Below are 16810 nucleotides of genomic sequence, written 5' to 3'. Positions count from 1 at the left end.
ACTGTGCAGAGGGTCTGACTTACTGCGGGCAGGCTTCACAAGAGGCACTAGAGCCAAGGAGCAGCCTCTAGAAGGGGAGCAGTCTGGGGACTAGATAAGAAAAAATATTATTTTTCTTAGTGTTTCTGAAGTCCAGTAGAAAATGTGGGACTGGAGCTCAGGAAAGAAGCCTAAGGCAGAACAAGAGAGAAGTCATCCACAGGAAGCTGTGAAACTGGTTAGGGTTTCCAGTGACCTGGGCCGCCATCAGCTCAGAATTGTCACCCACACATCTTCTGGGTTGCTCTTCATCCTAGGTCTACATCTCTTCCTAGTGCCTCTTCTCTTGAATGTTTCTCTGGCCCTGGAGCTTCCTGGCTATCAGAAGGTGGCACCCTGTGCTCTCAGCCTTGGTAAGGGCCAAAGCAACAACTCCCAACCCTGGAAAACCATCTAAAGCTGGGCAGGATGCCAGCAGCTCAGGGACCTAGAAGGGGTCCCACTGTATATACTCCCTTCTGTCCCTTTTACATTCCACAGGGCTGCACTGGGAAGTTTAGGAGATGAAGAGTAAGCAGATAAGTAGAGTTCTGATGCTGCCCGACCTCCCAACTGCCGATGGAATGAGGAGCTCCTGAAACTTTCGGAGGTACAGAGAGAAGTTACTCTGTCCAGCCGCAATGGACAAACGAAGGGTTAGTGAAGAGTACTGATTGGATTCTGAAGAGGCTCCTTTAAGGTGCAGAAAGGGCTGTCTAGGGAGTTGGAAACTTTGTCACGAATGGGCAGTCACCCTCACTGCACTGTCTTCTTTCTGCCTCTCCAAAGAACACAGGCACACTTATCTCAGCCTTCCTTGGCTGGGGGTCCGAACAAGACACTTGGGTCGGAGCGAGGCATTCGAACCCAACGCACGCGCGCGCGCGCGCACACACACACACACACACACACACACACACACACACACACACACACACATACACACGCACTCACGCAGAGTGGGCAAAGCGAGGAGGTTGGTGCCTATCCTTGGTACGCTGGAGCTAAGCAACTGGCCTTTGTGAATCGGAGCGTGGTGGCGGCACCCTCTCGGCGCGGCGGGGCGCGCGCCTCCTCTGAGCGGCAGCGCGGCGCGGCGCGGGGCGGGGGAGGCCCCACGACAGCCGCCAGGGTCTCCGAGCCGCCCCCGCCCGCCCTGCGCGCCCAGCGCTGCGCTCTCCGCCGGGCCCGCGGCCGCCGCGCACTTGGCTGGCGCGCGAGGCGAGCGGAGTAGGCGGACTGCTTGGCTGGCATTGGCGCTCTGCAGTGCGGTGGGGTGTTAGCCCAGCTCCCTGTGCGGTCGGGGATTAGCTCGGCGCTGCTGAGGCTGAGCCAGGAGCCCGAGGAGGAGGAGGAGGAGGAGGAGGAGGAGGAGGAAGAGAAGGAGGGGAGAGCGCAGCAGCAGGCAGCAGAGGCTTCGGAGGCTGGGGCACCGCCGACGCCTCGGAAGCCATGGCCGAAGGGGGAGAAGGAGGCGAGGACGAGATCCAGTTCCTGCGGACTGTGAGTGTCCGCGGCGGGGCGAGGCGACGGGCAGGCGGGGAGGAGCGCGGAGCGGGCCGCGGGCTGCAGGCAGATCAGACACCCGACCGCGGGACCCTGAGAGGCTGCGTGGGAAGGGGCGCCTTCTCCTGCTGTCCCTTCTTGCCCTTCCGCCACCCTCTCCCCAGACCTCCACCTCCACCTCTGCAGCTCTCCGGGCAACTTGCTACTTGATCTGAAACCTTTGATGCCCAAACTTCCAGCCAGGGTTTCCCCTGACCGGGAGGATGAGAAGTGGAAGGTCTCGCCCCATAGCCGGCAGGCTCTTTCACCCCCAAAACTCCACTCCAGCCCCCAGTCTCCTCGGAGGCGCCCCGACGTCCTGGGGCACCGCCTGAAGGACCCAGAGGGGCAGGGCGAGGGTGGGGAGCCAAGTACAGGAAGCAGGCACAGGCGCGGTCCCAGCGCCGCGGTCGCTCGGAAAGGAATTCACCGGCGCTGCCCTTCGCACGTTGAGCCCCGAGTCGGCAACTCCTGGGGGAGCGTTACTTGACTGCCCCGAGTGGCTTTTGCTGCCGGCTCTCCGGAGCCCGCAGGAGAGGGAAACCCCGGTCCGTGCCTCCGCGTCACTCAGGTCCCCTCCTTGGCACCGGAGGGCGCTGCTCCGCTCCAGATTCTGGGGATACTGGTGGGGTGGGGTGGAGGGGAGTCTTGCACCTCATCAATCTTGAGCTTCAGGAATTAACACAAAGCCTTTCAAGGCGGACAACAACCAGGAGTGGCAGTGGACATTGTGGTGCGTCCCATCTCTGATTTCAGCCAGGTGACCTTGAGCGAGTCACAGAATCAGCCCTTCCTAGCCTTAGTTCCCTCCTGTGTAAAATGGCATTTCAGGGTGTTAAGGATTAAATGAGATAGTGGATGCCGTAATGTTTTGTACACTGTTGATTGCTCTGTGTCAGATCGTTTTGTATATATCTTGTGTAGCTCAGGAATTGGAATGAAAATCTTTTTGTCCCTCTCCCTTTCTCCTTTGCTTTAAATGCTCCCTTCTGAACTGGTCTCCGAGGATAATAACTTAGCTCTGGTCCGTCTTTGGGATCATTCCCTTTCCTTGAAGTGCTTCCTCACAATTCCCTTTAGTTTCTCTTCCAGACGTGTTTCCTCTGTCAGGGCTGGGCTTGCACCTTCTTTGGGAGGTGTGGAAAGACCTGTCACCCGATGATACTTCCTCCTGACTCTCGAGGCTTATCCACCTCTTCATCCCGACCTGATCTGCAGACCCAGACACCCTCCTCAGACCTCACCCAGCAAACAGGAGGGCCCCGCAGTTGCCACTCCTTACAGCTCCTTTGTTGTAAAGCTTCCTGTTCCTCAGAAAGCCCTGTGCAATCCCTAGGTTTTCCTCCCAACAGGTGTCGTTGGTATTGGATGGGTGGCAGCTCAGGTACTCTCCGCCTTGTGCCCTTCTCAATCAGTTGTGGTTTTTCGCCTATTATTAATGATCTAGGCATTTTGATGAAGAAATCCCACCCTAACAGGTAGAGTCAGCGTTGAATAAATGACCCAGGGGTCAAGGTGAAATCCTGGTGTTTTTTTTGAGATCCTTATCCTGCAGGTTTCTCTTGGCTTCCGTGGCTGCCTTCTGTGGCTTACTCTCTCCATCGGGCAGGATAGCTGTTCTTTGGTTCACCTGTAACCAAGGCTTACTATAGAACACTGTTTCTTAAACCGTTCACATCGCGGGTGTCCTGCCCCAAAGATCAGAGCAGGTGGGCTCCTTTCAAAGCCCATCCGTGGCCCCCTGTCAGGTTCAAGGACCCAGGTTAAAAACTTCTGCTGTGGTTTTAGCTTTGGGAGAGAGCTGAAAGTAACCATGGGGACAAGTGACTCCAAATGTGGCATTATTGGTTCTTTTCCATCTCCCTGTATTTCATAGATGTGTTCCTCAGCAACCCTGTGAAGCAGCTTAACCCGCTCACCTTGGGCTTGTTGGGGAGAAAATGGTAATGAAACTGAGGCACAGGAAAACAAAGGGACTCGGCCATGGTTGTCCAGCAAATTACTGGTTAATTATCATTACATAATGTTAAATTAAAATTCCCACTAGAGCCTGGCATTGAGCATCACTCCAGAGGGTGTAGTCCTAAGAACATACTGAGATGACAAATGCTGCTTTTTGAACCCTGACCCTCTTCCTCTTTATCCATGCATTAGGCAAAATTCTTCCTTCAAACCTAGTTACTAGGAGTTTTCAATTTGCACAAAATTTTGGCCTCATCTTGCTGCTTTTAGGGGAGTCAGGAATAACAGGGTTCTGCTGGCAGTGGGATTTCCTTTGAATATTGCCTGGGTTCAAGAAGCTATTTCAGTTTGAACTCCCCTACCTGCTTTTATCTTAGGGTTACTTTCTTTTCCCAAAACAATATCTTTCAAAAGATTTTGGCCATCCATTAGTCACATTCACATGATGCTTTGTCATCTTAACATGGTCCTGGACCACAAGGAGGTTGATAATTTGATGATGGAATAGAATCTATCTTTGCAGCCATGAATTTAGAGGATTGCCATTTCAGGGAACAGAGGCCTTTAAACCTACTTTTTAAAAATAGGCCACAGAATAGCATTGTGTTGAAGATACTTGTCAAATTGTTGATGGTTATGGTGTCCTGTTTATTATGATAATGTTAAAAATGAAAGCAGCTAGAACTATTGATGATGTGAAATGGGCCAGAATTACTGCAGTCATCGCTAAAGGTGTGTATGCTGGGGCTTTATGCACTTGCTAGGTGGTGGTGTTTATCTTGCCTGTGTCTTCTGATACATTTGAAGCCCACCTCTTCCAAGGAGGGTGCAGATCCTATACAAGGGGTTTGGAAGTTATAAGCACATAGTGTTAAGTAAATGCTTTCATACCCCAGACCTTAAAATGGCTATGTAAAACATCCTCTTCTGTCCTTCAGAAAACCCAGCAGTCATTTAAGGCAGTGAGGGTCAGGCAGACAGATAGCCTAAGAATTTTCTTTAAGACTAACATTTTCTCTTCCACTGGTGCTGGCAGTGGTATCATCCTCCCTTCTGACTGCTCTTGCTGACGTAGCCAGTGTCACTGACGTGGCTTTGAAGCTGCTTGGAGTGGGTAAACCTGCCTGGAGTGGGTAAACCTGCCAGCCACTGATCTGAAAGCAAGAAGTTATGGTGAGAAGAGTGACAGTTAGTCTCTCTCCAGACATTTGGTGGAGCTGCTGGCACCACATGCTTTGAGAGTGCCAGGACGAGATGTTTTCTCCCCATGATTTTTTTCCCCTTAGACTACAGTATCCATTAAAAAAGGAAGAAAGAAAAAACCCTCCAAGCCTCAATTTATTGTTTTTAAAATACCACAGCTGTCTTCTGTCAACCCCCTCTCCACAACAAAGTTAATTGAAACAGGACTCAAAGTAGGATAGACATTCATTACTGTTAGTTTCAATTAAAGGTTGGCCATAGATGCCTAATTTAGCCCTCTTCGTAGAAAGTTGTCCTCCTTTGTCTAAATTTGCAGCTCCCACAGGACAAGAGACAGCACTTACGCTGAGAGTCAAGACTGCTCCGATGCTCTTGGGTTCCTCCCTGCAGGGTGACTGGGGCAAATCCCTGAATTTGAGCTATAGCACTAATGTGAGCTCATGTCCCTCCAGAGCATGTTGTCCCAGGTTGGGATGACAGTGAATTTTCACTTGGGGTTTATAGATTCTTGCTTGCTTCTTCCCTGGGCAGAGTCTATTTACATAACAGCTGCATGATGCCTTTGGCATGCTTTTGCTAGCTTTTCCAGGAAGAGGGAGGGGAGGGGAGTGACTTCCTTCCAGCACAGCAGCTCAGGGCCACAGTGAGTAGTGACGTAGGGAATACAGGATGCAGACCCAGATACCAAGCATATATCATGGTGGGCTGGGCTGCGCTGTCCTGCTAATTGGGTTTGATAGTTCAGAAGTATTCTCTGGACTTGCAGCATCACTTCCCACCTTTTTAGTCTCTCTTCCCTTGGCTTTGGAGAGCTGATCTTATTAAGGAGCTGTGTCAGAATAGCTGGGCACCAGCATCCGCCTTTTCCAGGGGAATGCCTAGGTGTCTGTGAGAAGGAGGCTGGGTCCTTCTCAGAAAAATTATTCCTGCCTTGCATCACAAAGGCCACACTAGCACTAAGGGGTAGTGGCTCATACTGCTATGGCACTGATTGCCTATGACCAGGGTTGTCCTGAGGGATTTTAAGCTTCTGAGCTCCAGAGAAATGAGGTGATGGTGACTGTGAATGTGGAAATATTTGGAATGTGTTGTAGCCCAGTGTAAGAGGAGTGAGACCAAGAGCAGTTGCAGAAGGTGTATCTGATGTCTGTGCATATTTTTTCTTATCCTAATATGATTGTTAAACTGGATGAGGGCACTTCAAAAAATTCAATTTTTCAACAATTCTTTATTCCTTTTCCAATATTGACTTAGAAGAAATACATCTCTCTGGTTCCTTAAGGTTGATTCGAGGGAAAAAAATGTTGAAAAAGAAAGAATGGGAGAGGAATTTATCTGGAGAGTGAAACACTGGTGATTATTTTTGAATTTATGCTGAAATAAGTCTTCTTTTAGAATTTATGCTGAAATAAGTCTTGTTATGTCTGTGTTTCTCTGCCTTTTTTGCTTGTTTTGTGATTATTTGTTTTCATTTCTTCCTGGGGAGGATTTTTTATTTCATAGTTCAATTTTTTCATTTACCTTGTTACTTAAAGGGTGTTCAGTTTAGAAGCCACTGGGTCCACCCTTTTCTACTTGCCTCTGCATCCTCTTGAATGATTCTTAACAGTCTCTTGTGTAGGCCAAGAAGGTTCTGTGTCTTCAGAGACAAATACTTTGGCTCATTTCCCACAATCCCACATCCATATAAACCCTTCTATATTAGCTCTGTCTTTAAGCTACCCTTAATAGAAGATTTATCCAGTAGGAGTGGAATTATTTAATTAAAAAAGTGAACTTGGTGGCAGGAATTCTTATTTCTAGCCCAGCTCACTGTGACCTTGAATGAGTCACTTAAGAAAATTGAAGTTTTATTTCTCCAGCTGGGTGGGGATGGAACCTGCCCTAATTGCTTCACAGAAGTGTCCTGAGGGGCAGCAGTAATCCCCACAGTGCCCTAGAGGAGAGCAGGGGGTGTTTTCCTCGGGAGTCATCATTGTGTTTCTCTTGCACTAGGAAACCAACTCTACTTGTGACTGCACCTTGCAAAAGCAACATATTTTCCCTTTCTCTAGTATGCTCTCTGCCGCAGGTCCTCGCCTTCATCCCAGAGGTGTTAGACCATCTCTAGTGTTGGTCCAGCCCCAGGATATCTGGGAAATTACTTGAGCAAAGCAAATGCCAGTGTCTCTCCAGCTATTTGACCAAAGGACTTGATTGAGGAGGCAAGTCAGTTGGTGCAAGAGCCATCAGAAGGCCAGCTGGGCCCCCAGGATTCCAGGCACCAAACATTGAGGGTTATTTTCTGTCTTCTCAGAAAATGACCAAAGCTGCTATTTTATATAGGGCCACCTTTCCTTATTGAATCCCTTATCTCTTCCTTTCAAAGTGTCTCTCCCCTTTTCTCCCTCCCCCCACCCCCCCATTCCTTTTCTAAGCCCAGCCTTCCTTTGCCCCAGAGCCCTGGGCCCAGCTTTCCTGAAAAGCCAGCCCTGCTTTTCCTCCCAGGGATTTTGCTGCTTCAGTTGTGTCTGCTGGGGAGTGGGGGCCTTTGAAGAGTCCCCTTTGGCTGCACCTGGATAAAGCAGATGCCTTTGTGGTGGGAGCCCAGCCAGTGCTGAGGCTGCAGAGCACCACTTCTCCCCAGGGAGACAAGTCGGGTCTTCTGGGCTTCAGGCTGCTCTCCTCTCAGTCATTCTGTTTGGAAGCTGGTGGGGTATTTTAGGGACAAAGACATTTCCAGTCACTGCAGTTCCCTTGCTTCAGTGAGTTTTGCCATCATAGCGCCTCTTCCTTTCAGAGAAGGAAGAAAAAGTGCTGGCACCTTAGTGCTGATCCTGCTTCCCGGGCAGGCGTTGTCAGCTGCCGAGTTTATCTTTTTTCCCTCCTTGTGTCATTTCTGATTCCTGGCTGTTAGAAAACAAAGTTCAGATCAGCCCCGAGACTGATGATGCAGTATTGCAAAATAAAAGCCGTGCCTCCTTCCCTCATGTGCACGCTTTCCCTTTTCTAGCTCCCTGCACATCGATGACTCTACAGGAATACCCTGCGCTGTTGTCCTTTGAGGTGCGACACAGCCTTACAAATAGGAGACACTGAGGCACCAGGTCCTGTTGTTCTGTTTTGTCTTTCTTTTTCTTTTCCTTTCACCTTCCACCTCCTTAGACAGTGGACTCCCCATTGATTTCAGCCTGCCCAGCATCCACATAGGCTTGTCTACTTGAGGAGGTCTTATTTTTATTGGCCTTGGTGCCCAAAAAGAAGGAAAGTACATGTTATATCCAAAATCAGATTACAAAGAGATTTAGAAGTTTCACTCAACATGAGCCCTCCCCTCTGGGGTGAACAGATGCATGCTTTAAGAATGCAAAGGAGGTGGGAGAGGGCTCATCAACAGTTTTTCTACTGAGTTCAGTTTATGTGGGGTTTTTCTACAGGAACCACAGTGTGATAAGTAAGGCAGCAGAGCTTTCAGAAAAAGGTAAGAATGAAAATCTGGGTTGGCATCAGTGTCCATGTCACCTGTGTTCTGAAGGTTCTCTTTCTCCTTGGTCTGTCTTTGGAATAAGGCATGGACTCAAGAAATTCCATCAGAATACTGAAATGCAAAATTGTTAGCTCTGCAGGTACCATTAATGGTTAGCATCATTAACAGTTGAGCAGAGCCAGTTCCTAAAGAATAGGAATTGGATTGCTGAAAGCTGAGAGCCTTGCTTCGAGGGGCAAGCCTGAGTGAGCCCTGTTCTGGGGCATCGTGAGGAGGCAGACAAAGCATCAGGGCACAGAATTCTGGGTTCTGGGGTGGGTGGCACAGGGACTCCCATCTTTATCTACATATGACCTTTTATCAGAGGAGAGGAAGAGTGAGCTGCGTGGAAGAAAGCGGCCAGACTCACTGCAGTCATCGGAGGAGCCCTAGTTGCAGCCTGGACTGGTGCTAATAAATACATTGTTCGAGATATTTCAGAATCAGAGACAACAATTTGAAAAAGAAAGTCACAACTTTTAATAAGATGAGGAGACTCTACATCAAGTAAGAACTAATGTGCTGCCTTCCTGAAGTAGAAAAGTGTTTAGGTAACAAAACACCATTGTCAGTTATTGCATCTGTTGATGTGTTACTCGATGTAATCCCAAGCACATGCTCCAGAGTCCCTACAGCCAACGTAGAGTAATTCCTAAAGCAAAAAAAGCGGAATGCCAAGGAGAGCTGCCTCTCTCTCAACAGAGCAAATAGGAAAGGCTCTTAGGGAAGGTACATGCTTGTCAACAGGCCAGTGACAGGGCCTGGCATTTACTCGGTGATAATTTCACAGTTGAGTTCTCTAATGGGCCTGAGCAGAGAGAGCTAGTCAGTAGGACTACAGGAAAAAATGGAAAGTTCTCTGTCAATAGCACATAAATGTCCACAGTGTAAGAAGTATTGATTGGAACTGCTGCATTCCATGCCATACCAGATCCAGACTGTAAATAATACCAAGCCAGGAAGAGGGACCAATTTAGCCATAACTCCACATTGAACCCAAAGCTGAATCCAAAAAGTCAAATCAAAATTGGGAAGCTACTCCTGGAGGAGTATGAGCCCCTCACAAACCCCTTCATCTTCATCCTCCTGGACATAATAGCTACTGTTCTAAACTTCAGGAGTGGCTGCCCTCCATGTCGTTCTCCCTTCGGTTCATGCTGTCTAGAAAGAGAAGTCCAAGAATAAACCATAGTGATGTCTTGAACAAATCTCCTTTCTTTGCAAGAGGGATTATGGTATGAAAAACATACAGAAAATATACCAGTCAAATGGGTAAGCCCAGAGCTAAAGCATTTGCCCTATTCAGTGGCATTTATATTGCCAGATACCTGTAGAATTGTCTGCCCTTCCATGGACCTTAGGTCATTCATTTATAATCATTATGGTAATAATGATGTATCCCAGGGATGCCTTGAAAATAGAAATGAAAAGACTCAGAGTCTCCTCTAGGCAAATCAGTATGTGTATATAGAGTAAGAAGCTGGGAATAAAAGTTGTTTAGTTGTCCATTGCCTGCAAATGTTCCTATCAACCCAAAGCATAAGCCATAGATTATAAACTTCCGGAACACAGAGGTCTGAAATTTAGTCTTCTCCAGATCATTGGTACCTACCTGTAGCACACAAACTTAAACACTCTGGGGGCCAGGCAGGTAACTAAAATGTGCAAATTGGATTTTACTTGCAGAGTGAGGTGAGCCTAATCTACACATTCAAACAAAAAATTTGGAAACACTGCTAGCAAAGCAAAACACATGTGCAGCAGGATTCTAAGCTGTCTGCCAGTTTGCAGCCATAGACAAACCCTCAGTTCTGAGTGAACGCACTTTCTAGAACGCATGAATATTTTTATGAGTGGGATCAGGCTTATAATACGTATCAAGGTCCTTGGATGAAAATGTCAGTACAAAAGACGATGTATCATTTATCACAATGTGTAAAAGAAAGATTGGCAAGCAGACAGATTAATAGGCTTGAGAAATGTTAGACTCATCAAAGTAAATTCAGATTGTGCTAGCCTTTAATGCCCTTTGAAATTGTCCTATGGATATAGGTGCCATGAAATTTAAAGTAAGCAGGGTACCCATTCAACATTTATTGACCAGCTCCTCTACTGGCCTTGACAACTTGCTGGGAGTTACACAGATGAATATGATATCTTACTGTTAGATGCCTCCAGCAGCCAAAGGTCAAGAGAGAGCTTGGTCTTGTTTTAAGGTAGCAAGGGTATAAGTCACTTTCGATGAATTTATGACAATCAATTTAACTTCTCCATACTTCTCTAGTACAAAAGTTTTCTCACTAAAATGTGCAAACTTGAGGAAGTTTCTTAACTTCTGGGCCTGTTTCCTCATGTGTTAAATGAAAGCAATAATAGTGCTTATTTCAAAGGGTGGTTGTGAGGATTAAATGAGTTAATCCATGTAAGGTGCTTGAAAGAGTGCCCAGCATATATAGTAAGTCCTCCATAAATATTAGCTATTAAGATTGTCTCAACAAACAGCGCCAGCATTTACATTAGTTACACTAGCTATACCAAATGTCATTGCACACTCATTTTATAGTTGAAAAGTACAAAGGGACAATGCCCCGTGATTATTCCATAGTCTCGATTTCTGACATTCTGCTTGACTATGGTATGACCCAGTCTTGTGAGTGGAAATGAGCCTGGAATGGACATGTCTTAGGAGACTGATGGGCCTGTTCTCAGAGTGTCTACTTTGCAAAGGCTTTTGATGCAAATGCTCATTGACTTTTCCTCTGGCAGTTTTCACTACCCATGCAATGGATGGGCAACATAATGTGGAGAATTCTGAACACAAACAACTCTTCCCTGGTTTGGGGAGATTTTTTTCAACCAATGTTTTGAATATGGAAATTTGCCTTCTGGGAATTCACTATAGTTCCGCACCACAAGGTCATCCTATGTAAGGATCTGGCTGTGCACCTAGTCTGATCCCTTTTCATGTGTAAGGATGTGAAGCTTGAACCTAAAGAAAGCTTAATTATTGATACATACTTTAGTGCCCTTTTCTCTGAGGGTCCTGCTGTGGGCAGGGTTCCAATCCTCTAATTCTTACCTCTTCCTCTCTATCAAATATTATTCTCATCCTTTCCCTTTCTGTTTTCATGGAACTAAGTTGGGTAATGTTAGTTATGTAATCCCTGTTAAGAATTTTCCTGTCCCTAGATGAGAGTAGGTATTTACTTAGTAAAAATACTCTGCTTCTTGAGAAGTGACAGGTGTACAGGAAATCTAGGCACATGGACTGGTTATTGGTGCCTTGTTATTGGTTAGATTGTATTACCCTAATTAGTTCTTCATTTTCACTTCTAAAGCAGGTCCCAACAACTAAAAGTTTAATTGGGCTAAGTAGATGGGAAATTTAATTTAAAAAATTAAAATGATCTTTCCATAAATAACAGAGGATGGGTGGGCTTTTGATTTCCTTAAAGGAAGGAGGTGATTTCTCTTGGTGCTTCATCTGGGTGATTCACGAACTAGCAACAAACTTCACTTTTTCAGTTGTGAATAGAAAGCTAAACTGTATAGATGATCTATTTCATATATTCTAACCTCAGTTTCCTTTTTTATAGAATGGTGAAAATCATAACTAATTTTCAGGGAAGGGTCAGAATACAATGACCAGACTCCTAAGATCTCTACAGCAAGGCCCTATCTTATTACTATTAGCTACCTCATTCCCCCAACAGCTGATAATGTCTGGCACAAGAGGATGTCCTTAGAAAGCATACTTTATAAAGTATAAAATGCTATGAAGATGTCACATGCATATGAGAACCTGGGCAACAGTGAAGTCTGATTACACATGTATAGAGTTCACTATTATAATCAAACAAATTTAGATCAGAATTACTCTCACAAACTTATTTTTGTGCGTAAATATTATTGTACTGACTCATAATTTGGCATAATTGTACACAACTCACATAAATGACTATAATTAGTCTAAATTTTGCCTAGCCAAACCAATCTTTTTTTTTATGGACTGTCCCAGTTCTTTCCTATTATCAACCTTAAACTTGGTGGTTTCTCTGCTGCCAATGGTGATACCATTTTTCAGATCATCATTATCATCACTCCCGTCAGTGTTAACACCAGTGCCACAGGTAGTCACTAATGAGGAAGTAGCTAAGAGCTCAGAGTAAGACAGAGCTGGGTGTAAGTCTGTCTAATTCTGGATTTGTCATTTGCAAACTATGAGACCCTGACAGTTCCCTCATCTCTAGAATGGGGATATTAACTTTTCATGTGGCTATTGAGATAATTAAATGTTTTGTTCATAGAACTATAATGAGCACAGTACCTGCCTCACCTTATGCTTATTTTCTCTTCTGTGCTAGAATATGTGATATGACATATATATTTTAATGATAGGTCTTACACCCCAGTGACTAGGGATTCTCTTTGCTAGAGCCCCAGCACCCATGCTCAGTCCATGCTTCTGTGAGCCACCTGGGATCCTGAAGCAGCTGCTCCTCTATGATACAGGAGCTGTTTGGGGGGTAGAAGATGTACTTAAAATTGTTTATTTACTACAATTCTAACTCAATTAATTGGGCAAAAAAAATCTAAATAGCTCTCCCACCTGCTCCCTGGAAGCCTCAGCCAAATGAAAACCTGTGGGTGTGCATGTGTTTGTGCTTGATTTTCTGAACACAGGAAGGTTGCAGTTCCAAATCATGCTTTTAACAAACAACAGGAACTTGTGCCTGACTCCCAGCTGTTTAGTAGGTGATGACAAATATGTGGACTGATTCCCAGGCTTTACTCTGGTCTCTGTCTGTTCTAAGTGAACGTCATTCATGTTCGCATCCTGGTGGGGACTCCAGACTGTACATGAGAAGGCAAGTATGTCACAAAGCTAGAAGTGGCTCCCAGATCTGGTTTAAACTCCCCAAACTAAAGGAAAATTAGAAAGCAGCTTTCTTGGGGTTTTAAAAGAGACTTAGGGTTGCCCTGTCCCAGACTTCTCTCTCACGGTATGGCAGGGTGCTTGGAATTCCTGACATTCAAGGTACTCCTGTAGATTAAGGCATTGTCTCCAAGGCAAAAGTATTCTCTGGGAGAAGGGGAGTGGATTTAGGTGTTGCTATACCTCCTGTTGGATTACCTGATCAGGAATAAAACCCCAATCTGATAGTGTAACATTTGGGGTTGAAAGAAAAGACATGGTCACAAGGGCACTGGTAGGTTCAATTCTACAGTGGGTTACACTGGCTCTGTTAGAGAAATAGGGGAAAGAGATAGTAAATTAAAAAATAAAAATAAAAATAAGGCTCCTAAAGGATAAGGGTAAGGAACAAAATAGCCAAACTGCACTATATAATTTTTACCCCAACCTTATCTTGTAGATGCCAATATCTTAGAGGGAACTCAGTGTTTTCCATGAATAGGAGATTCTAATGTTAACAGTCTCTTTCTGCATGGCTGACCTTCATCTTTGGTATTTATCACCATCTAACATACTATATATTTTACTTACCCTGTTTGTATCTCTCCTACACTTGAGGGTCAGAATTTTGTCTTTTTGCTTTGCTATATTCTCAGTGCTAAAGATGGTGCTTGGCACATTGCAGGTCTCTGGAAATGGTTGTTGAAGGAATAAATAGATCCTCCCATGCTGGGCTTCCAGCCCACATCCCTACCTGAGTTCCCTCTGCCTGAGTTCCCCTTTCTGTGCACTTATGGTTGGTGACACTGATGGAAGTGAAATGTGTATTACCACAAAGATAAAGACCTAACCATATCACGGAGCCACCAAGCTTGGGGTTGGGGGGCTTACATCTCGATTTCCGAACTGCATGACTTAAATGGAGTCAGCTTGGGAAAAGTGAGAAATGCAGATGGTTCTGACATCACATATATGTTTGCCTGACTCTCAGGACTAAACACATGCATGACATTCCGGATCCTTCTGGAAATAGAAAATGGATATGGGACAATTCCTATGTGTGAAACATATGTCTGCTGTATATAACATTGATACTAGTTTGACGACTCTTGATATTTTTATAGTTTTTGTGTTTCTAGGTATTTGCAAACTGATGTTTATTTGAGAAACTGAAGGTTATTTTGATGTCAGTCTATCTTGGAAAAATTTCTGTGTGCTTTTAAAATATCTTATCTGTAGCAGATACAAACCAGTAATCAACCTTCCTGGCCCCCTTATTTCCCTGAGATCCTTGAGCACTACCAATAGCAGATATCAGCAGTTCTCCACTCTGAAATATGCAGATTTGGAGCAAAACTTAGATATTAAGATCTACAGATGAAAGAAGTCATTTTATTAACAGTTGGATAATTTAAGCTTGATTTTTGTTTGGCTTGGAAATGTACTCTACTACTTTGATGTTGCTCAGCTTGTTTCTACTTTTACATCACCCCTATTTCTTCTTAGCCCCAGTCTTCCTTTAGAACCTACAGGTTGTTCTGAGCTTTTTTCTGAGATTTCCTCCTGTAGCATCCTGAGTAGGACAATGATGAATTTCCTCTTTCTTATATGAGTCTATTGAGGTTTTTTTTTTTTAATGTCCACCAAGCTAAATCAAAGCTAATCCCTTTCTAAAAGATCATAAGACTTTTATAGCTAGATAAAGAACCTTGGAAATCATCTGTTAATTTTTGTGTTAGGAAACAGATGCTATGTGTTATCCTTCCACCCACCTATCCAACAAGCATTTGTTGAGTACTTACATGTGAAAGACACAGGCTAGGGCCTGGAGAGTATCCAAAGGTAAGCAAAATACAGAATCTGACTCTCAGGAATCTTAGCGTGGTAGGAGAGTTTACATCTACTAAAAATTAACAATACAGCAGGACAAAGAAAGTGTTATATAAAGGTGAAAGTTATATACCCTAGAGAAATAGTTAATTTTGACTAAGGAGTCAGGGAAAATTTGCACAAAGAGGGAGTATTTAAACTGGGTGGATTCTATAAAGTGTTGGTAGATGGAAAATGGGATTAAAATGATATTTTAGACATAAGGATCACCATAAGGAAACCCAGAGATGTGGGTTTTAAAACACAGAGAGTGGTGTTTGGGCAACTATTCCTGTGACACTATTTCAGAAAGGGGGATACAAGGACAGAGGAAACAAAAACAGGGAACAAGGGCTTCTCTGGCCTTTCATTAGAGCCCTGCTGGCCTAAATTATTAACTGGGCTATGGTGTAGAGGTCCGTGGAAGATGAGTGGGAGATGAGACTGGAAAACTATTTTGGGAGCAAATCAAGACGACCTGGCCTTTATTCTTTAGGCAGTGGAGAACTAGCTAACATAAAGATTTCAAAAGCAGTGCTTATGTTAGTTCAGCACTGCATGGTTTTGGTAAAGTAGAATATATAGACATTGATTATGTAAGGCTTTTTATATAGGCTTCTGCAGTTCACAGCTGTTTGTGTGATGCTTTGAGAATTTTGTTGGCCCCTTAAGGATAAATATAGATCATTTGAGCAACTGCATCTGTGAAGACTGGACATGAGAAGTCTGAGGCTATTAGCAGGAGCGAATCTCCACTGACAGAGAGCTGGCCTTGCTCCTCGAATGGAAATGAAAGAAGAATCTCAGATTGCACCTAGGCTTTCCTTCCTTGAGTAAGAGCTACTCTGTAGCTGTAGAGGATGATTCACTTGGCTCAGGCCAAGGGGTGTAAGGTGACAGAAAAAGAAGTAAGTACTTTAAGAATATCCAGAAAATAGATACTGACTAGCACTGAAGAGCTGTAGCTCTTCTAAGGCCTATTGAGGACTCTGGCTGTTAACAGTTAAGTATCAGTGGTGTTCCTCATACTTCAGACTGTTAACCTTCGGCTCTCGCCCTCTTGCCGCAGACCATCCCTAGTCCATGGGGCACATGAGCCCTCTAAAGCCATAGTGGCAGTGCAGTGCAGCCCTTTCTAGAATAGACTTCATAGACCTTACTACAGTGGTTCTTGCCCTTCGGTGACCTACCATTTGGCCACATCTAATAGTGATGAAAAATAAGAAATCAAACTGAATTCAACACATTCAGATTGTTTGATTAGAATTTTGCTAACAGTTTAGTGAGAATATGACTGGGAAGTAATTGTTAATTACTGCCTGAACTAATAATCTGGTACTTGGTCATATTGTGCAAGTTTCATTTCATGGTACATAAATCTCCTTTCTCCTCAAGTCTGAAGGGCTCCCTGGGGGCAAAGTCTTCTTTATTTAGTTAGTATGATTTCTTATAGTAGTTCCTATCAGTGCTCATATTCCCATACACAGTGGCACAGTGATTTCTTGAATGATTTTTTTATTCAACATGTCTGCAACACCTCATTACTTAGATTAGGCATTCACTACCCAAATGGCATGCTCTTAACTAGCTACTTATAAAAAGGTACTCCATATTCAGAAATTGTGGGTTCTGTTCTGAATTAGACAACGTGAACTTCAAATAAGACCGGCTCTTTTTCCATTTAAGTTTAAATGGAAAGATGTGTGTGTTGTGTGTCTGCAGTTAAGTCAGGGATTTTGGATTTCTGTTGTTTCTGATGTATCCCTATGGCCAGCAGAACATATAGATAGCCT

At 44.7% G+C, this 16810-nt stretch overlaps 1 protein-coding gene across 3 annotated transcripts in view; it reads left to right on the top strand.

Annotated features, from left to right (window-relative positions):
• Nucleotides 1-986: 986 nt before the first annotated feature.
• Nucleotides 987-16810, top strand: part of RYR3 (ryanodine receptor 3) — a 506091-nt gene continuing 490267 nt past the window's right edge. For all 3 annotated transcript variants that reach the window (XM_036998427.2, XM_036998418.2, XM_036998420.2), the window contains exon 1: nt 987-1521. In XM_036998427.2, the coding sequence (XP_036854322.2) occupies nt 1471-1521 (51 nt within the window). In that variant the 5' untranslated portion in view covers nt 987-1470. The remainder of the gene's footprint in view (nt 1522-16810) is intronic.

Source organism: Manis javanica, chromosome 8, assembly GCF_040802235.1.
Source record: "Manis javanica isolate MJ-LG chromosome 8, MJ_LKY, whole genome shotgun sequence".
NCBI classification, from domain to species: domain Eukaryota; kingdom Metazoa; phylum Chordata; class Mammalia; order Pholidota; family Manidae; genus Manis; species Manis javanica.
Note: the sequence above shows the minus strand (reverse complement) of the source record. Positions and strands in the feature narration are given on the sequence as shown.